The 22,047-nt window shown below is 37.2% G+C and overlaps 1 protein-coding gene across 1 annotated transcript in view; it reads right to left on the reverse strand.

The window, feature by feature from the left end:
* Positions 1–787: 787 nt before the first annotated feature.
* The window catches only part of SOX5 (SRY-box transcription factor 5), a 981,725-nt gene continuing 960,465 nt past the window's right edge, over positions 788–22,047 (reverse strand). The window contains 4 exon segments of the mRNA XM_047740105.1: positions 788–5,761; positions 7,373–7,589; positions 13,476–13,649; positions 16,880–16,988. Coding sequence (XP_047596061.1) covers positions 5,458–5,761; positions 7,373–7,589; positions 13,476–13,649; positions 16,880–16,988 — 804 coding nt within the window. The 3' untranslated portion in view covers positions 788–5,457.

The raw sequence follows: 22,047 nt of genomic DNA on the forward strand, positions 1-22,047 counted from the left end.
CTTTGTAAAAATACTTCGCTTAAGGAATACAACGGGCAGAGTGTTAGTAGAGTTTCCTTTTTATAGACTCTATATTCATTCGAACCAGAGGCTATCTGACCCAACGTCTTGATACTTACTTAAAAACCAAGCAACCAACCAAGGAAACAAACAAAACCCACTGCAGGAACCGGTTACACACAGAACTATCAAGTTAGAAAAACATAATATGGTGGAAGAGACGTGCAAAAATGGTCATCGGAAGGAAAGGAGGCTTCTCGTTTTTTTCACATTTGCTTAAAAAGTTGAAGGTAGAATCCAGAGGTTAATGGGATAGACTCTTAAATTAGATGCCAGCAAGGTGAAAATTATAGATCTCAGTAATTTCACAATCTGAAATTTACATTTTTTTCTGTACAAACAATAGGATGAAATATAATTTTAAAGCGTGGAAACCCTGCCCCCATGATAGCATCAAACTTGGGAAAAGGACATTAAAAGTGCTTCGGGCTGTAGGATTTCAAGAGTATTAGACTCAATTACATATGAGAGCGATATCTTTTGACATTATAGTGAAGCTAGATCCCTGTATGCTGTGATTAGTTATCATGAGGTCTGGTGGTCCTTCTTGCAATGTCCACTGCTAAGAATTAAATCCTTAGCCCCTTGTGGTTCAAAGTCCACTTCAGGGACTGGGGTTATTTATATTGAAAACTAAATTATTTTCTGTACTTTTGCTTTTTCCATAAGAAAACTAAAGATTATACCTTCACAACAAGAATTGTGAAAAGAAACACAGTATAATAGGTAAAGAACACATTTGCTGTTTTTATTGGTGCCTTGCATGGCAGTAATACTGAAAAAAAGAGAATGCAAAAACAAAAAAACCAAAAAACAAACAAAAAAAACAGGTTGGTGGCAACCCACATCTTTTTTTTTTAAGAGTACATAAACTCCTGTTTTATTTTTATTGTGGCATGAATGGTAACATAAAACCAAAAACATGAAAATATACAACTTATATTACACTATGTGTTATGAACAAAATATAAATCTATAACTCTATGTTATATTTACATAATTATTTATTTTATTAAATTTCAAGTGAGATGGTAGGTTGCACATACTTTGTTTTAAGCTCCAGGCATTTGATTGTCTCTTTTCTACTTTTTTCCCATTTTTACTTGTAAAATCCAAAATGTTAGAAGGACTAAGAGCTTTAGAGCCAGTGGAGCTGTATAAATACTGTTTTAGTGAACCAGTGACAGAAACACTGGGAAGGACAGGAATCAATCAGTAGAAAACTTAACACAACATCATCTTCAACTTGGGAAACTGAAAGTTATAGGAAACTTTAAAATTAAATACTGTAAAAGCCTGTCTAAACAAAAACTTATGCCCTAGAAGAGATATCTGAACCACTTTAAGTGGGCTTCATAATTTTCCTTGCAGACCTCATAATTTTTATTTTACTATTAACTTGATAGACAAATAGTTTATAAACCTGTTTGTAAATATACAGTTGTTTATTACAATTCAATAATTTACCCATTAGAATGAATGAAAATTATTTTTTGAAGTTTTAAATGTGATAAAAGAGATTTTCTCTGGGAACAGTAACTACTTCTGGATTAAGAAAATATCTGAAATTGGGACCACAAAATAGTTAAAGATAATTGTCTTTAAATGAATTAAGGTAAAAGTCTACTCCAAAATCAAATCTATGAAATAATTTCATCATCAAAGAAAACTCTCTTATATTCATTCCTTATGAGAGGATTTGGTTTCAATAATAATTATGTTCTTTGGGAGGGATTTTATACATGGTTAACTTTTAAATGCAGATGCCAAATGTTACAAATTGACTTAACTAATTTAGGTATAAATGTACTGAAGAACAGTTTTGTCTTTTATCCAATTGCAGTAACCAGCCAAATTATTAGTAATTTGTAAATGAGCAACTTTAACCTATTTTCTCCAGTGATGTTCTCTTAGATTCATATTAAAACATGGCTATTTTTGGAGGAATTTATTATAATAGCAATAAAATGAGAGTTCAGGCAAGATTATTCCTCAGTACTGGGATGAGTGTGTGCCTGTGTGCGTGTATGTGTGTGTATGTTTGCGTGCACGTGAGAGAGAGAAAGGGAGAAAGAGAAAGAATGGAGCGGGGATTTGTGAATGAGAGGTAGGAAAGGATAGAGGAGGGAAATGTTATCTTCATTTCAGACTGATCTTACTCTGATTTCCTCTACCTTCGCTTTTTTGATCATCATGGGGCACAGAGAAAGAATACAAGGTTTTAGGATCCTTTACAAAAATGATAAACCAATCAAATGCCAAAAAGGCAACGTGTTAACACAATAAGTTGCTATTCATAGCACCTTTTATCAAATGACTTGAAAGCGCTTCAAACATCAATATAATTTTTGTTTGTCTGTTTTCTTTTGGGGAAAACTAAGGCAAAGAAATTAATACCCAGTGAATTCTATGTCAGGACACAAGAGAACAGAACTCGGGGCTCTGGACTTCCCGTTTCCGTCCATGCACGGTGCAGCCTCTCTGACATCAACCTAACTAAATAAAATTAACTTCTGAATTTCAGCAGTTAAAGGTCACCATTAACAATTTCGTTTTCCCCTTCAAATAAAACAAAATAAAGAACAAACAAAAAAAGACCAAACAGAAGTGTTTTGTCAATTCACTGCTAAGTGCGTTAGAATTGGTTTCAGCCGTGATTGCCCTCAGTGGCCTCTACCTGGAGCTAAAACAAAGTATTCTTGTAGCCCAAAGTCATGAAATGAAAACAAAGCATCTTTATAATGTGGTGTAAAATAAGTATCCAGCAAACGTGAGAGGTGAACCCACATAAGTCAGAAAGAATTTGTTAACAAAGACGAAGAACAAATTTTTAAAAATCTGTTTTCACATTGTACATAATACCAATATAAAACGAGTGTCTATTTTTTTTCCTTATCCAGAGTGCTTAAAAACAACAAATAAAAACAAAAAAAAAATTGGCTCTAGATGACTGTGGCAATTAAATAACTAAATGAGTGATGAGAGCATAAGTTAATTAAGATTGAACACGACCCTCCTATTCACTCCTTTGTATGAAACACCAGAACTTGACATTGTTGGGGCCAAATTTTTAAAAAGGAGAAAACTTACTGAAGGAGAAGTAAAATTGTGTGGGTGAACGTGTGTGTGTGTGTGTGTGTGTGTGTATAAATATATATATATATATGAGTTGGAAGATGGAAATTTGTTTTAAATATCTAACAGCTTATTGGCTGCACTTCCAAATCAGAGGAGAATAAAATAGAGAGGGAGAAATAAATTATACATAACTTACTAATCTGGGAACAGCTGACCATTATTATTATTATTACTATTATTATTATTATTATTTTATCATCATCATCATTACAACACTAGCAAAAAGAGGCAGTTCAAATGAAAATACAGTCATCAAAAACAAACAGAAAAACAAAACAAAATCTCTGACATGCAGGGTATGATCAGCTCCTCCAAGCAAAACCCCAGAGCAAGTCTTTTGAGAGAGAGAAAAATAAAAAGGATTTGTTTTTCTTATTTATGAGTAAAAATCAAACTTTTGGGTCAGGTTTGAGGGGTGCGATAGGAAAATGAGGACTGGAGTGAAAACCATAGCACATCCAAGCTCCCAGCTGGAGTACTGAACTGTCTGATGCTTCAGCACAAATAATGGCAATGGACTGGAAGTGATTTTACATTTATTTGTACAAGCCCTGTAACTCCCTAGGCAGTTCTGTCACCATCAGTTGTTGCTCTACGCACATACTCGGCTGGAACCAAAAACTGGACTTCCGTGGATTCGTCTTATGGCGAGGGAAAGTGGTGGCGAGGATCATTGGGTTCAGCCAGGCTCTGTTTCTGTCAGGCTGCTATGACTTTTAATCAAATCCTGGTTTTTATGGGATGGGATGCACATGGCCCAAAATTGGGAAATGGCCTCCGCCTCATTTCATGGAGAGATGAAAAATACCTTACAAAATTATCAGTTCCATTTCCTGATCAGGAAAGGATGGAATGTTAAAGAAATAAGCTAATTCTGTGTTTCTGGAAAACGGCCAAATACAGTCAAGGAAAACAAGAATTGCTTTGCTCAGTGTTATCAATAGGAAAAACAAACAGAAATCATTAAGTTGCAAACATTAGTGGAACCAACTGACCAGGAAGAAGGGACATCTGGGAACAGTTTGCTAGTAGCTTCCATGTTATACATGCACACCTCGATTACACAGGGCCACCTGATCCATCCAATAATAATCGTATTAGAAATTTAAAAATATAATTTCTGAGCCCTATCTTGGTTGTCATTTGAAGTGCAAAGTCAAGGTCAAGGTTGCTTCCAGACCAGTCACTTAGGAGGATGTGGGATTTCATCCCCAGATGTGGGTTTAACTCACAATGGTTCAATGTTATTCCTATTAGTACCATAATCACACACATACATACACACAAAAATCCAAGATCAGAAAATATTTTTTTTCTCTAAATTTCTTATGTCTCTCTCTCTCTCTCTTTTCACCTGAGAACAGCACCTACAGTTTCCATTTAAGAAAAAAAAAAAGTCAAATCTCACCAGCTGCTGGTATTTCAGGTTTTTAAAGGGATTGTCTAAGATATAACACTGTCCTAACTTAAGAAGGAACAGGAAAAAGGAAAGGAAAAAAAAAGGAACTGGGTCAACACTTCAGTACAAATTTGGCACTTGCTCAAAGATGTAGTGTGGTGTGCAATAGATAAAGAAAGTCCTCTAAAGAAAATAATTGCTTATTTTGTGGTGGATAGCAAGGAAGTTAAAAACAGGCTCTTTTTCCCTCTTCCCCCCCATGCACAGACTTCCATCTTTAAAGTATAGAGATGGAGAAGGTGGAGAGAAGTAAAGAGAAATTCATCTTTCTTTTTTTCTGTCAGGTGCATTACAAAAAAAAAAAAAAAAAAAGGAAAAGAAAGAAAAAGAAAAGGAAAAAACCCAGAAACCCCAAAAAACAAAACAAAACTTATTTTTTTAAAAATTGTAGCACAAAACAACAAAACACATTCACAAGCCACTTGTTGGCACTGTGTACCTGAGTGAGAATTTCTAGAACATTGTAGAACAAACAGCCATAAAGTTTATTAAAAAAAAAAAAAGTTGACGGGTAAGACTTCAGTGCTTGGATGTAGCAGCTGAATTACTGGCATTATTTTACCCATAGCTTATTTCAATCTCTTGTTGTTGATATTGTTGTTTGCTTGTTGTTTTTTTTTTTTTCCTTTCCAAGCCTTTTGAGGCTGAGGTCTATTAGTCAGCTGATGTCCCAACTATTTAAGACTAACAGTTAAAGTAACAGTCAGTGTATGAGAAAGTTAATGTGCTTGGCCACTGGTAAGGATGAACCAGCTAGGGCTTCTTTAAGTCCTAAGGTCACAACAATCTTTTGACCCTTATCAGTTGGCTTGTCCTGCAATATGGTTTTCACTGTCACTCCCATAATCTACATCCGGGTCATCCTCTTCCTCATCGAACTCATCATAAATTTCTCCGTTGATGTCCTCGGCCTGTATCTCTTCTTTGATATGTGGCTCCTCTCCTTTCACGCCATAAGTGCTCTGGATAACAGGCATCCCGGGCTCTGGGCTGCTGGACACGCTTGAGTGCTCTGAGGGCAGGTGAGGGGAGGGCATTCCCGCCATGGCGATGGCTCCAGGGTACACAACACCAGCGGTGGCGATGGGGATCTGTGCTTGTTGCCTGCAGAAAGGAAGTCCCAAAAAAAGACTGTGGGTGAGGGATACTCAGAGGCACACTTTACTCTATAACGAATCTGCTCAGCTTGCCCAATTCTAAAACCGTGATTCTCATCCTATTGCCCAACATTCAAAAAACTGCATCCTCCTGTGATGTCAATACCTTACCTCTTGTCTACAGCTTGGCAGATCACAAGGCACTTACATGTGTTACCTATTTGACTCTTAAAATAACTGTTTTATTACTATCTTATTTTATAAAAAAACAAAACAAAACCAAACCTGAGGTGCAGAAAGATTAAGCAGCAGAACTTGACCCCAAGTTCATGTCCCCTTCACTACAACAGTGTTTTCAGAAATAATTAAGCTACAGATAATGCAATTTTAATGGGGAAAAAACCCTAAAATATTAGAGTTCTCAAAATAAAACGTTATTGCTCAGAACTCACCAGAACTGAACAGTAACTTATTACCCACCTGGTCCCTGTAATAGTTGGGGGGATGGGAAGCAGGGCATACAGCTCTGCAGCTGAGCAAGGCCCTGGGCTTAGAAAGACCTTATGCTTGGGTTAAAGAATTTCAAGACTGCAGCAGCAGAACTTAACTCTTTAACAGAAACCCTACATTTTCATTTTGCACTGGGCTCCACAAATTATGTAGCTGGTCCTACTGGGAAGGGATTAATAGATGATGTTCATTTAGGCTCCATTCATTCATTCGTTCGTTTGTTCATTCATATGTCTACTATTTCATCCGTGTCGGGTTTTGTACTCAGCTTTGAGGAGAGTCATGCATTGGCATATAAAGCAAAGAGCCCACAGACTCTTTCCAGGGAGGAAGATAGGGAGGGCAGACTTTAAAAAAAAAAAAAAAAATTTTTTTTTTTGAAGTATCCTCTGACCATTTTCAGAACAGTATTTATTATTCTAAGAAGCCCTTGGGATCTTAATAACTTCTGTTCCAAATAGGAGATACCTCCTTTCCCTGCTTTCTGAGAAAATTCTGCAGAAGCAATGAAGTTGCCGGCAGCGTCACAGGACACCGCACCCAGCCTCGCCAGAGGAAGCAGGTAAGACCTCCTCCTGGGAGCTCCATTCTTGATTCAGAAGCGAGCTTTCCCGTTCACAACCGTGTCGTGCCCTAAATAGAATCTCCACTTTGCCTGATCTACAAAGGCCACACGTGTGCCTTGACAGCCCAGAAACCCCTCTACATTCCAAAGCAAGTGTTTCTTTTGAAACCATTTTTATGATGTATTCTCTCCAACAAGAATGGTGTCGAACTTGTCCCTGTGACGCCTTGGAAGTAATGAACGCCAATGAGGCGAGGAACTGATGATGCTTCCCAGTTTTTAACAACGCACTTCAAAAGGCTTACTTTCAGATAGTTTATCCTCAAGCCGGTTGTTAGGAAAGCTCCTGGGAGAGCCAGGGTCCTAGGCCCTTGGAGTCCCTCCATATGGAGGTACAGGTGGGGGGACAGTCTAGTCCCCGAAAATACACGGAGTTCAGGCTCTTTTTCAGAAGGCTGCCTCGCAGCAGAATAAGAATGTCTCACACCCCATTAAGTGGAACAAGGAGCGTTCCCCGTGCAGACGCGACGGCGAGGCCCGTACCCGACATTGAAGTACTGCCGCATCTCCTGCCGCCTGTTCCGCATGATCGCCTTGTACTCGCCAATGCGTAGCTTCTTGCCGTCCACGAGGCAGGTGCGCTTGGGCCGCGGCTTGTATTTGTAGTCGGGGTACTTCTCCAGGTGCTGCTTGCTGAGACGGGCTTGCTCCTCGTAATATGGCTGTTTCTCTAGGTTCGTCATAGCTTTCCAGCGAGATCCTGCGAGGAAAAGAAGGTTAGGATTCCAACTGGCGCAGCTGCGGAGGTTCCTAAAAAGATAGCTCTGAGAACAAGGAAATCTACAGTAAAAATGCGGGGCCCAAACTCAGAAACACATAAAAACGTGTTTGATTAGCAAAGGGTGACTCATGAGGTGAGATCCCACAGGACAGAGGTGTTGCTGACTGTGTCCTTAAGGAAACTGTGTACCCAAAGATACAAAGGTGGGACGATCCTGTTTTTTTTTTTTTTTTTTTTTTTCTGGCTGGAATTAACAACTGAGCCAACCATGTACATTATATATTTAAAAGCTCACAGACAATTTAAAGAATATACCTTTTGTTTCCACATTGGACCATGATATAATTCAACTGTGAACTGAAAATTTATGCAAAAACTTATACATTTTCAATCTGTGGCTAGTTATCTTGGTGCTGAGCATTTTTAGGTGGGGGATACGTTACTTACTACAAGGGTTTCTCACATATGCTACATATAATTCTCCTCAAAATTTGCAAGTATGCTTTCATGAATGATTGCATTTAAAAATTCATTTCACTAAAACTTTAACTACAAAAAATTATATTAATAAACACGCACTGTTGTCCATTTTTACCTTTCACTGGGATCCTGTAAGGTAGTATTAGCATTTTTACCTATTTCCATAGATGAGAAAATTAAAATTCAAATAGATGAAGTAACTTATCGAAGGTCACAAGACTATTAAATTGCAACCTGTGACTCAAACTCAGGTTGGATGTAATTGAACCTGAACATGCTACAATGTATGTTTTTAGATACCTATACCCACCTGCTATGATCTAGCAGAGGTTAGAACTGCCAGAATAAATATATATGGGGTAAGATTTTTCTCTTAATAAATCAACTTTCAATAATATAAAGAGATGTCATTTCTTGAAGAATCGTATGCATTAATAATATTAATCCAATTGGTAATCCAAATTGGTTTTCCCCTTCTTTTCACTTTTGATTTTGGTTTGGCTTCAACTAGGATCACACACACACACACACACACACAGCGTGCAGCTTAATTAAAAATAGTTATGCTAATTCTCAATATAAATGTGATTTAAAGCTTTGGTTCTATTACTGTGGCTGTGTGTAGTAGTAAAATAAGTAGTGGTAATAATGTTTACTTTTTATTAAGCATGTGAGGAGATTCTATTTGCAGATGAAGTGTGTTTATCAGCAAGTAATCAGCTCAACTTTACCCAAATGTACAAAGACCAAAATAACCAGAATTGGGAGTTCCCTATTAAATAGGTTCTGGTACAGAAGCTTTACCTGCCTTGCAAGGTCATCAAAGCAAGATCTTAAGGCTTTTGAATGAATTCCTTACTCAACCACAATTCTGTATCTCAAATGCAAATAACTCACTGATGAACAGTTCTTCCCTACAAATGCAGACAATTCCTCAATATGGGCTGTTACATGTATTAAAGGAATACAGTAACAGGGATGATACTCTTCCCTTAGAATTCTTTCCTATTGGAACAGATGTTGCCTGAGTGGGTCTATCCACATAGGTGTTACAAAAATTTATAAACATATTTTTTTCCCAATCTAGACAGTCAATATGATTTTATTCTATTTACTACAGAAATCCAGGTTATAGCTCAAAAAATAGAGGTTGTTTTTTGTTTTTTTTTTAAAGATTTTTATTTATTTATTTGACAGAGAGAAATCACAAGTAGGCAGAGAGGCAGGCAGAGAGAGAGGAGGAAGCAGGCTCCCTGCTGAGCAGAAAGCCCGATGTGGGGCTCGAACCCAGGACCTGGGATCATGACCTGAGCCGAAGGCAGCGGCTTAACCCACTGAGCCACCCAGGCGCCCCTAAAAAATAGAGGTTGTTTTTTTATTCCTTTCTGAAACTTGTCTTTAAATAGCCATGTCCAATAATTTGTAGGTATGATCTCAAACGCTATATTGCCCAACAATATTCTCTAGAGGTACTGGAAACTGTTATGTTATTCTCAGGGCAAATATAAACACAGATAAAGCTATAATACTATTGAACTAGATCAATTCTTTTTGGGAAGTTTCTTCCAAGTATGTATAACAGGGCTCTAAACTTCAGATCAGGGAGTGCAAAAGTGAGCATACCGGAAATAATTTACTTAAGAATTACATAAATACATTGAAAAACGGACCTATGATTGTTGACTTTAAAATTCCGTATCTTTATCACTAGAGAGAACAAAGAAACTAGCATTCTCAATTAGAAGAGGAATTGCTAAGTGTTCTTCTCTAAGTCTGAATGTTCTATAAGCTTGAAAAGCATGTATTTCTCTTAGGAAAAGGAATGTTTATACCTCATAGTAACCTGCCTCAGAATATAATAACCCTTTTTAGATTTCCTACTATGTGCATCCTATTGTATTAATTACTGAATATGCAGTGATGAATCATTATGTTCCTTATCTTCTTGAGGCTCATATTCCAGTGGAGAAGAAATCTATTAAGCAGCTAATTAAAAAATTTATTTTAATTACAATTGTGGAATGTACAGGAAGCTATGTGACCATGATAAAGAGTTGGGATCAATCTTTTGTAGGTCAGGAAGGCTTTGCTGTGGAAATGACTCCTATAGGAATCAGAAAGGGAGGAAGGAGGAAGAACAGAATGGTCAAGTGGGAAGAGGAATTGGAGGAACTTAAAGTCGATCTAGCTGAAATGCAGAGGGAAAGGTGATATATATACACATATAGACATTATATGATAAATGAAAGATATATTAACATAAAGATGACATACACAATAAAAGAGTGTAAATTCTCTGACAAGTTGACTTCTTTTTTTTTTTTAAAGATTTTATTTATTTATTTGATAGAGATTACAAAGTAGTCAGAGAGGCAGGCAGAGAGAGAGGAGGAAGCAGGCTCCCCACTGAGCAGAGAGCCCGATGTGGTGCTCCATCCCAGGACCCTGGGATCATGACCTGAGCCGAAGGCAGAGGCTCTAACCCACTGAGCCACCCAGGTGCCCCGACAAGTTGACTTCTAAATCCACATGAACGGGAATCACAGAATGTTTAGATACTTGATAATACAATTTCCTTGGAAATATCATTGAATCCTAAATTACATTTTAAAAGATGGCCATATCATAGTTATAAGTCTTTTTAAAGAATTAAGGTAGCCTAAGCACTGCGTGTACTTGGCAAAATGGCTAACTATTCCGTTTTATGACAGTGGAGGCAGTGTTTCGGTTTGGTGGCAAATATAGTTTTCATTTTTTAATAAGAACTGTTGAATAGAGAAAAATAAATAACAAGTTTGGTTTGGGTTTTAATGGCTTTGCAGGTACAGCATCCACTGTATATAGCTACGATGTGAACCCTGAGACGCACTATACGAGCAATTTAGGTCTCTCAGGAGAAGACGAAAACATCTACCTGATCTGGGTGAGGCTGGTTGCTTACCCTGGACCACGTGCAGGGAGTATGTTCCCTGCATTTTTCAAAAGACTGGGCTTTTACAATGGAAAATGCAGAAGGACATTTGGGTATTCCCCCTGATAACAAAGAGGATGATTAGATTTAAAAATCTGATGTTCAAAATAAGAAGGAAAAAAAAAAAAGAAAAGAAAGCACCACCAGTCTTGAGAGTCCTCTTTTCCTTTCTAAATCTGCCAATACAATAAAAATGAAGAGTTTGAGCTGAGCAGCATTGTCATCTCCATGGGGTCTGTAATGAATTTGCACATTTTACTCCAACTACTGTATATCTAATCAGAAAAAGATGTCCCCCATCCCCTGATCTAGCGCCAAACAGTAAAAGGTGATTCCTTATGTTAACAATTTCAGCAGAATGGCTTATTAAAACCAGATTTTAGGGTATTATAAAATGCTTAGAAGCCCTTTAAAATGTCAACTAGGATCCCCAGAGACTATGTAAAATGTCAACCCAGCTCAAGCGCCTGTTTTAAGCAGAATGAATTAGCGGCATGCTGTCGGAGGCTGTTATCCAAAACAATCAGTAAAGAGGAAAACATCAAGCTCTCTTTGTACTTTTATATGAAATGGGCCAGTTCGAATGATCTTCTGGATATCTGAAGATCACTTATTTATTTGAAGCTATGACCAAATATTGAGGTCCCAAACACCTCAGTGTTTTTCTTTTCTTCCTGCTATATCTTTAATGAACACAATTCTCTTGAAAAGTCTAAAATCAGACAGCACTCTTTTTCATGTCACCCATTATAATATAATCATATGGTCATTCTAATATTCTTTCCTTCAAACCAGAAAAAAAATGCTTGTAGCTGGTCATGTCTTCCCATAAAATCTTATGCTGCATTTCCTAAAGTATTTCACATTATCGAAACTGATATTTCTCTTACACTTAGGATAAAGTTTTAATCAGTGACTATCATTTTTCCAGTATTCAGACACAGGAATTGAATGATATAGACAGTTTAAACAATCCATATTTAGTCTGTTTTTTCAAATTTTAACACTTTGGGATTTCTAATTTTGCGATAACTGATACATTAGGATATGGAATATGTTTACATAAAGTATTTTATTCTTTTCTAGAGTTTTTCCAAATGGAACAGGTATGATATCTATTTAAAAATTGGGACACTTTGGGGCACCTGGGTGGCTCAGTGGGTTAAAGCCTCTGCCTTTGGCTCAGGTCATGATCCCAGGGTCCTGGGATTGAGCCCCGCAACAGGCTCTTTGCTCAGCAGGGAGCCTGCTTCCCACCCCCCCTCTCTCTTCCTGCCTCTCTGCCTACTTGTGATCTCTGTCAAATAAATAAAATCTTTGAAAAAAAAATGGAAAAGTTCATATGGAAGGTAAAATTTGGTCATAAAAAAGGAAAAACAGATCAGAGATGGTAGAGATGTAAAAAATATGCCTTTCCTTTATCCATAAATATTCACATTTTCTAAGCTTCACATACATAACATGACATAACATTCATTTAAAGATCTCAAAATCATTTTAGATGAAAACTGAAACATAAGTTCAAGTGGTTAATGGTTTCTGTTTTGTTGCGTTACTTATTTGTTGAAGCCCAAATTCAGTTAGGTGTTCCTATTCTTTTCTTGTTCTTTAGCTCTTAGAAGTCAGGGAATAAATAATCTAAAATGTGCTTAGATTATCTGGTAGCTAGCCACCACACTATCTGAAGATGAAGAAGGTGGTGATGATGTCAAGTGAACAGTGCAAAAGAAATGGAATCTTCCCTTCCTTTTTCTGGGACTTCAACTGGTCTATAGTTGGTCTCTTTATAATCATTACCTTACCTCTCACCATCTCTTCTGCATGCTTTCAGCGTCTGTGTACGTAAGGCAAATGTGTACTGTATCTGTTAAGCTGAAAGCTGCAATAGCAGGAAAAAATCCCTTTTTAAAAGATGCTGAAAATCTGCTGAAGGCTACAAAAAGTATACATTAAAAATTGCACCAAATGCCTCATCTTCTTGTGTCCTGACAGTCTTAACTGGTTTTCAGTTATAGTACCGGAACAAACCTCACCTATATGTATTCTCCAGCCCTACCACATGAAGAATTCTGTAGCTCAAAGGGAAAGAACAAATACAGTCAACCTCATTGTCAAGTGGCTCAGAGGAAAGGAACTTTTTTCTTAGTCTTGCTACAAAATATCTCTAGATCTTAAAGAAGAGAAAATACTGCAGCAATTAGTATGGAGACACAGGACTAAGCAAGCTATAAAAACTGAGCACCTTTCTCCACGGACATGAAATGCTTCGTCATCAGAAGGAAAGCCTCAATTAATGGTGCTTATTTAGATAAACAGATCACCCCCGCCTCCAAAGCCAGTACCTTTCAACAACTGCAGGAAACAGAGCTGTACATTTATTCCATGCGTCTCATAACCATTAATACGTTTCTTACCCAATATCTTGCTGATGTTGGAGTTGTGCATGTCGGGAAAGGCTTGAAGGATTTTCCTTCGTTCATCTTTAGCCCACACCATGAAGGCGTTCATTGGACGTTTTATGTGGGGTTCATTGCTACCACGGCCTCTGGATTCTCTGTAAATTCTTGATTCTGAGACTCCAGCACTTCCTAAAAATAGGGAACATTGCTTCACGTGAGTGTTAAGACTTTTGGTAATTCTATTCTTTCTATGGCTACTGAATATTTGTCTAGTGAAATATCTATTCTAGTCTATCGAAATATGAATATAAAAAATACATCTGATAATAGTACTTCCAGTTCTTGAGACAGATGCTTGTTCATGAAGTCTTTGTGATAAGCCCTGTGGTGGCAATCATCGTATCTACATTTTTAATCCATTTCTAATATGTTTTTTTCCTTTTTTTTGGATGGACTATGGACTATTTCACCATTTTCTTTCAAGAGGACACAAGAAATTTGAATGTGTAAGCTTTGATGCAAATTGGAAAGAGAATAGTTGGGGCATACCAATAGGCATGCTGGTACCATGGAAATATTAAACAGTTAGAGAAGCTCACAAAATTGCGAAACACTGTTCTCTTTGGCACAATGGATGACCGCCAGTGAGGATATGTCTCTGCTACCTAAAGATTTCAGAACACACAGTAGCTATGCCCTTTTCCCCTTTTTGAAGTAATCTAAATAAAAATGCAGCTAAGTAAAAATTTGAAGTTAAAATACAATATGGAAATTCTTCCGTAATGTGTTTGGCTTTTCCTTGCAATTTTGTGCTAATAAATACATGAACTATGCTGATGCACTAATGATGGCCTGATCCCCAGAAGAGCTCTGAAAATTGTAGGGGGAAAATAAACAAACAGTTATACTACTATGGTTTCTTTAAAAGTCCACAGCCACTATTTAAGGTGAAACAAATAATATAATTATTCCCCTGAATTTCTCCCTCATGTCTAAAGTTACCCAAAGAGACCCACTGAAAGTTCCTTTCCAGTCAGCAGGACTCATGGTGATAAAAACATAACCAAGAGGGGCGCCTGGGTGGCTCAGTGGGTTAAGCCTCTGCCTTCGGCTCAGGTCATGATCTCGGGGTCCTGGGATCGAGCCCCGCATCGGGCTCTCTGCTCGGCAGGGAGCCTGCTTTCCCCTCTCTCTCTCTCTGCCTGCCTCTCTGCCTACTTGTGATCTCTCTCTGTCAAAGAGATAAATAAAATCTTAAAAAAAAAAAAAAAAAAAAAAAAAAAACCATAACCAAGAGCCACAGCAGAACCCTTGGAAGCTGCTGTCACTCCTCTAGGCCTCACATAACTTTGTAGAGTAATTTCACCAGATTAAACATCTTCTGAGATACTCAGGCTTAGGCAAAGAAAATCAGGAGAGGCAGAAGTATCCACACAATGGTGATACCAAGTTTTCTAGGGTTATCGTTAGAAAACATGGAAGAGATGTATTTTGGTAACATACAAAATTTTTAAATAATTTGGGTAATTCTAGAGCTTGTATCTTTAATAAAAACATTTTTTTTTCTTTCTTCATACTCCTCTTCCTCTCTTTTCTCAATTAGAAGGAATACTAATCAGCCAAAATTACCCAGACTTGAAGACCTCTAGAGCAGCCAACAAAAACACAGTATACCTGGTGGTGGAGTTTCTCATTATTTCTTACTCATACTATGATCTTTGGTCTGATGAAGATTGGAAAATATTTTGCATACAAGCATGACTGAATTTAACAAATAACAGCCACAAAATTGTGATGTTTTAATGCTGATTACTATGGGCATATTTTATCATGCCAATACAACTTAAAACTTATGAAATGTGTTATTACCAGTAATTGTCTTTTTATTGACAAAAATGAGTGCTAATACATGGCAACATCTTTCTGAAATGGGTTTGTAACTAGCAAATGATCATTTGCACATCTGCTTTTTCTTGTTCTTACACCTTACAACAACATAAGGAATAAAATAAACATTATGCAACTTCATCAAAGCTAAACAAGCTCTTTATATGTACTTAGGCCACGTTTATCTTAGCCAAGGGAGGTAGAAAAGAGAAGGAAATGTTTGGCTCCAACAGGCCAGGAAAACACTGACTTTGGTTGGATAGTCAACTGAATATAATTCAGTTTTGATAATATTATCTGGCTACACCCTCAAGTTTGGCTAGTCTCAAGACTAGTGTAGAACTGCACTTAAAAGTAGAATTGGGCTGGGGCGCCTGTGTGGCTCAGTGGATTAAGCCTCTGCCTTCGTCTCGGGTCATGATCTCAGGGTCCTCGGATCGAGTCCTGCATCTGGCTCTTTGCTCAGCAGGGAGCCTGCTTCTGCCTCTCTCTCTGCCTATTTCTCATTTCTCTCTCTCTCTGTCAAATAAATAAAATCTTTAAAAAAAAAAAAAAGTAGAATTGGGCCACGGCACCGAGTAGACAGTTATATATATAGGGGAACTCAAGGCCATCTCCTCTGTCCTAAAGTATGCTTCCTAATGGTCTGCTTCAGTGTGGTCTTATCTATATGCAGCAGACTTTCTCTACCATAGTAACAAATTTGAGGACTGTGCTCTCAAGATGCATATATGGCACCTGACACTGGAGGGACGTTCCCAGCTATGGCTCAGGATAAGGGGAATAGTACTTTCTTCTTTATCTCTCTTTGCTGTGCTATTAAAATTAGCGTGTCAATTTAGCTAATTGTCACTGGGGATGTTTAGAATGTTCAGAGATGATGCAGACAACAGAAGTCTCCAGGCATGTGAAGAAAGCATGAGATTGTGCAGCTGGTGTTCCAGCTGGGTTATAAAGGGGAGGGAGGACACCTGACTGACTAATAAACAGTATAAAAGTGAAGGGTTCCAAAATGCAAATATACAGACACACACACATATGTGTGTGTCTCCTGAAAATATCCACTTAGTCTTGTATTCTGGTCCGAGTTTGACACATGAAAACTGGAAAATGAGCTTACAGACACAAGTTTCTGAACAGTTTGCTTTGGGTACAAGAAATAGGGAAGTGAGAGATAAGTTTGGCAGTGACTGGGAGTATTTGCTTCAGAATCATGCCATCTTGAATCCAAGACCTGCCTCTGGTACTCAATAGCACTGTTATCTTGGAGAAAAATGGCTCAAAATTCCCAGGGGCCCAGCTCTTTATTTGTAACAGTATTTCTCTCATAGGATGTGCTAGAGATGAATGAGAGGATTTATGCAAAGCCCTCAGCAGATTACTTGGCACATGGGAACTGCTCAGTACATGTGAGCTCTCCTTGTAACCACCAGGTATAATGTGGCTGTCTTACATACTTTTTAGTCATTTTAACTGGGACAAATAGACACATCTGCACATTATTGGAATAGACATGAACAATTTTCACAAACCATCAGAATCTCCACTCATATTGAAATCCATCATGGCATGGCTAAATTTTCCTTCTTCGTTCTGTTTAACTGCCAGTTGCTGAGTCAGACTCTCCAGTGTTGTTTTTTCCTTAAAAAAAGAAATTTATAATGAGAGCTCAATCTGGAAATTGTAATTATTCAAAGACATCTTTTATTTTTCTTGAGCCATATATAATACATTAGCTTCTGGGAGGGACAGAACGCTGATTTATTCACCTTTGCACATTCAGTACCATAATTATGTTGAGCTAACTGAAGCAAATGTTCAGCAGGGTTTTTGAAGGAACTCTGATTCTTAGAATCCCCTATAAAGCCTTGGCATTTGGGTTTGGTGTGCCTCAGGGGTATGTGCCGGGATCCTTGGAGACAATCTTCCCGAGTCATAAAACGTGCAAAGACATTTCATGAAAGCAACCTGTCTTACAACATTTGGAATGCCTTTACTTTTAGCCAGACAGTAGAAGTACAGGAGTGGCATGGGGCCCAGAGAAAGTCTTCCAATAGTCAGGTGACCAACCGATAGAAACATAATTCACAGTAGTGCCCTCTGGTTGCCATCTCCCTAAATGCCATCTGCATTCCTCATGCAAGGGTAATGAAGACTTTAAATATTCATTGCTAATTGCTTGTCAAGTCTCTGTACATTCGATGTGAGTGCCTGCTACTTGGACCACAATTTGACTTGGATTGCTAAGCCAAAATATTGAGTTGGCGAATTATTTGAGATACAAATACACCAAAATTAGATCTGCAAAGACATCAAGTCATTTAAAAGCATGCAGTGCATGATTTGAATTCACGGAGAACATGGCATTATAAACTAAATTATTTTCAAAGAAAACATAATGCTCAATCTAAACCACATGAGATATTAAACAACTTTCAATTAAGTAATTGGGTGATTTTATGAAAAGAAAAATCATATGATGGAAGGTTTACAACTTTTTCTAGCACTTTCCATCACTGCTCTGAGGATGACTTGGTTCAAAAACAGTTTTAAGAAAAGTATCTACTGGATTTCATAAAATTTGTTCAGTTTTTTTTATAATTAATTACCTCATTTTCTGAGGAACGCCATCATGAAATGTACAGATGACTCACATTTTGGTGAGATAGCTACTGACACAATAAGAGTTTCACAGAAAATAATCAACTACTTAAAACAATTACATTACAGGTAAAGGGGCCCAACTAATGTTCCCACCAAGGACCATTAGGATATTGATATTAATATAGTACATGCTTTATCTCTACAAAATCTCTGACAGTATTACAACTGTACATACTAGATTAAAAAATTCTCTCAATTTAGTGGCCTTGGAACTCCTATTCATCAAAGTCTGTATGTATGATTTAGTACAAAAAATATTTAATTGTCCTTTAGTATAAAACACAGCAGGGAAATTGGAAACAAAGTAGTTGATATCAACTTGAGTTCTACAGGACTATACAGTACGAGAACTAAGTTGAAATAAATTATATATTTAAAAATGTAGAACCTGATCCAATTAGTTTGTGTAAAATTGGTATTTTCAGCTGTTTTATGTGCTCTGGATTTCTTTTGCTGAGAGTCTGCTGTATATATTCGGCTAAGAACAGGACCACCAAGGACACCCACTTAACAGACTCTCTTTATAGTAAATGCAGCTGTTAAAATAGACGACAGTTACATTAAAACACACACACACACACACACACACTCCATCAACATGATCTGATCATCTCAGATCAATGAAGACTTCACCGTACAATCTTTGGGGAATATACTAGGCATGGATTGCCTCTCAGGTTTTAATTTAATGGTGGATAGGGCAATAAATGCTACATATTTTAGAAAGAGTTCTCTATTCTGAAGCAAAGTCTTTTAAGAAGAAAAAGCAAAATGGAGGCAACTGGAGTAGAAAAAAGATGAAATGTTGAGTGACTGCTAAGTTTTCAAGTTCAGCTGTATGGATCTTGTACCATCTCACCAAGAGACTAAAATTAGCAAATGATGGGCTGGAAACTAACCATTAGTTTTTACAGTACGTAACTTCTAATCATCTAACCCTAAAGTACACAATACAATAAAATTAATTAGTTACCCAAAATGGAATTTACAATACTTCCCAAGAGCATGTCAGTGGGAGATAGTGGAAGTTAACGAGGTAAGCTGCATTGTTTTTGTGACTTTTCGCATAGCTGATTCTCCGGCATGTGAACACGGAAATGAGATAGGACTGGAGGAATAAGGGAACGTGTGGTGTGCCTTTAATTAAAACACTTTACAAATGTAAATCAAAACGGTAACATTGGCACATTTTAAAAATTCTTGCTGACAATAAATTCAGAAGACTTAAAGGAATTGAGGTAAAGGGGCTATACTAAAACCTAAGTGGCTTACACGGTAAATACATGGCATATAAAAATACAATCATTCCATGGCAAATAATTACCATATAATTTCATATGAAAATTGATCCTATACTAAATGAAAGTTTATATTTAGTTCTTTTTTTATTTTAAGATTCTACTTATTGAACTGAGAGAGGGAGAGTGAAAGAGAGAGAGTACAAGCAAGGGACAGGGCAGAGGGAGAAGTAGACTCCCACTGAGCAGGGAGCCTGATACGGGGATCGATCCCCAGACTCTGGATCATGATCTGAGCTGAAGGTAGATGCTTAACCGACAGAGCCACCCAGGTGCCACCCAGGTGCCCTATGTGTTTAGTTTTTATGTATGGGGTATATATCAATCTTCACGTGGATAGTTGTCTAGATAACACACTGAAACATCAGAAGAATGAGTTGAATGTAAGAATCGTTCTCAAAAGTTTAAATTCAACTTTATTCAATTCAATACCTATATTCAATACCAAATTCAGTACCTATATTTAGGTATATAGGAGGAGAAAGAATCAGCCAAATGTTATAAAGCCCAAATGCTGGTATCTTGAGAAGATTCCTTTGATCCTACTCCTTCCAATTCCACCATCTCTGCTGTTCCCTTCCCCAAAAAGTCCATCTCTATGCACTATCATTCTAAAATTCAACCATTTAAGTTTCTGTTCCTTGGAGTAAATCTTTCCTTTTCTAAAAGCCTCTTTTCAAAAGAGCCAACATTACTCAAAAGGTAACATTTTGATTCCCAAAGTTCCTATAATGAAATTGATCTTTTCTAAATAGAGGCACCTGAGGGTGTCTGGGTGGTTCAGTGGATTAAGTGTCTGACTCTTTTATTTCAGCTCAGGTCATGATCTCAGGGTTGTGAGATCGAGGCCTGACAGGGCTCTGAGCTAAGTGTGTAGGAAGAGATTTTTCTCTTTCCTTCTTCCTCAACCCCTCCCCCCACTCTCCCCCTTAATTAATTAATTAATAGAGGCAGCTGAAACAGAATGAATTCAGTTTGATATTAGGTAGAAGGGGAGTAAATGGGGAAGATCCTGAAAATGGAAAACACTCAAGAAACTGAGCTCGGGGAAACAGAAAAAAGTGCTGATGGGCACAAGTGATAATTCTTACCAAAAAGTTAGACTCTTAGTCCCATCTGGCTCCAATGAAAAACGTATTAGTCAAGAATTTGTACAGACAAAGAACACCTCATGGCCCCACTTTAAGATCAGTGTTCTCGAATACAAATCCAATACAGCACTTTTACTTAACGCCCTTCAATACTACCCAAATGCTGGCTTGAAACTGACAAGATTCGCTGGTTTTTCTCTCCTCTACCTTTTTCTATCAAAAAAAAAAAAAAAAACACATTTAAAGAAACATTTGCTAAAATTCTGAAATGCTCTGAGTAATCTCAGAGTAGAGGGTGCAAGCGTATTAGTTACTAGAAAGTAGTCAAAATGGGTCTTGAGAATTTATAAATAAAGATCAAACAAGATGACCTATATGCTTTCTCTCTTGAATACAAATTAGCAATTAGATAACAATAAGATTTCCTTTAGAAAGATGATTCTGACCTGGCTAATCAAATCTTATACAATACTGTAGGTTTACTGAGATCAAAGGGCAACTTTAGGTAAAGTCTATTTTTACTTGAAAAATCTTGTGACCCCATGTTGACTTGAGCAAGGATCCAAATGAATTGTATCCCATCTACAGAAGAAAATAATAGTTTTAGATCATATACTTTTTTGGGGTCAACTAAATGATTCTAAAACCCAGCCTTTAAAGAAGTATTATTACTATGCTAATATTCACTTAGGCAATTTGACAGCTGGTCTTGGGCTCTGGGGCTCATTTAGCTGACTTGCTTAATAGAAAATAACACATGTATTATTTGTGCATGACACCACGCTATGGTGGGAATCAATGAGCAAAGTCAAGAAATATCTAGAGATGTAAGCAATGAGTTGATTAGAAGTAGTCGGTAAAGATCTGTACCTCTGGAAGGGCAAAAGACCATTGGGATTAATGGGAAGAGGACATACAGAGAAAAAAAAATGGGTTTGGGGGTCCAAAACATCCCTTCTTGACCAAACTCTGCTGTGTATATTAGCTATGCTACTTTAGACAAATCAATTCTCCTCCCTGAGTCCCAGAATCCTAATTTGTAAAATGGGGTTTAAATCTAATGATAGATTCTCATCAACTTAACAAATTAAGGTATCTGTGTTTTTAATATTAGGGAAAAAACTCAATGAGGGAAATTGAAAAAATAAAGATTCTTCCTGACATATATGAATTACAGTATTAATACCAGTATTAAGTATTACTTAATACCAGTATTAAGTAACTTGCCGTGAGTATGACCTTTTATTTTCTATGGCTGGAGTAGTGGACAAATACGCATTCAAAAGGAGAGTTTGGCTAACAACTCTAAGAATTGTTGAGATTTTTTTAAATTCCTCTTGTCTAACATTTGAACAATCATTTTAATCTTTTTCATTTTTCATTTGATGTTCGGGCATGATGGTTTTTAAGTCTAGTACATACTTAAATTGAAAGCATCTCTTATTCCATTACTTCAACTCATACAGAATATAACTAAAAATTCACCGTTTATAGAGGCTCAAACAAATATCCTGTGTTATTTCATAGAGCAGTGAAAACAAAACAAAACAAAACAAAACACACACAAAAACTCTGTTTTAGAAGAGGTAGATACTTCCTTTACCTAATCTCAAACTAAACAATGCATGATTAAATAGTTCCTCTGTT

Source organism: Lutra lutra, chromosome 8, assembly GCF_902655055.1.
Source record: "Lutra lutra chromosome 8, mLutLut1.2, whole genome shotgun sequence".
In the NCBI taxonomy this organism is placed as follows: Eukaryota; Metazoa; Chordata; class Mammalia; order Carnivora; family Mustelidae; genus Lutra; species Lutra lutra.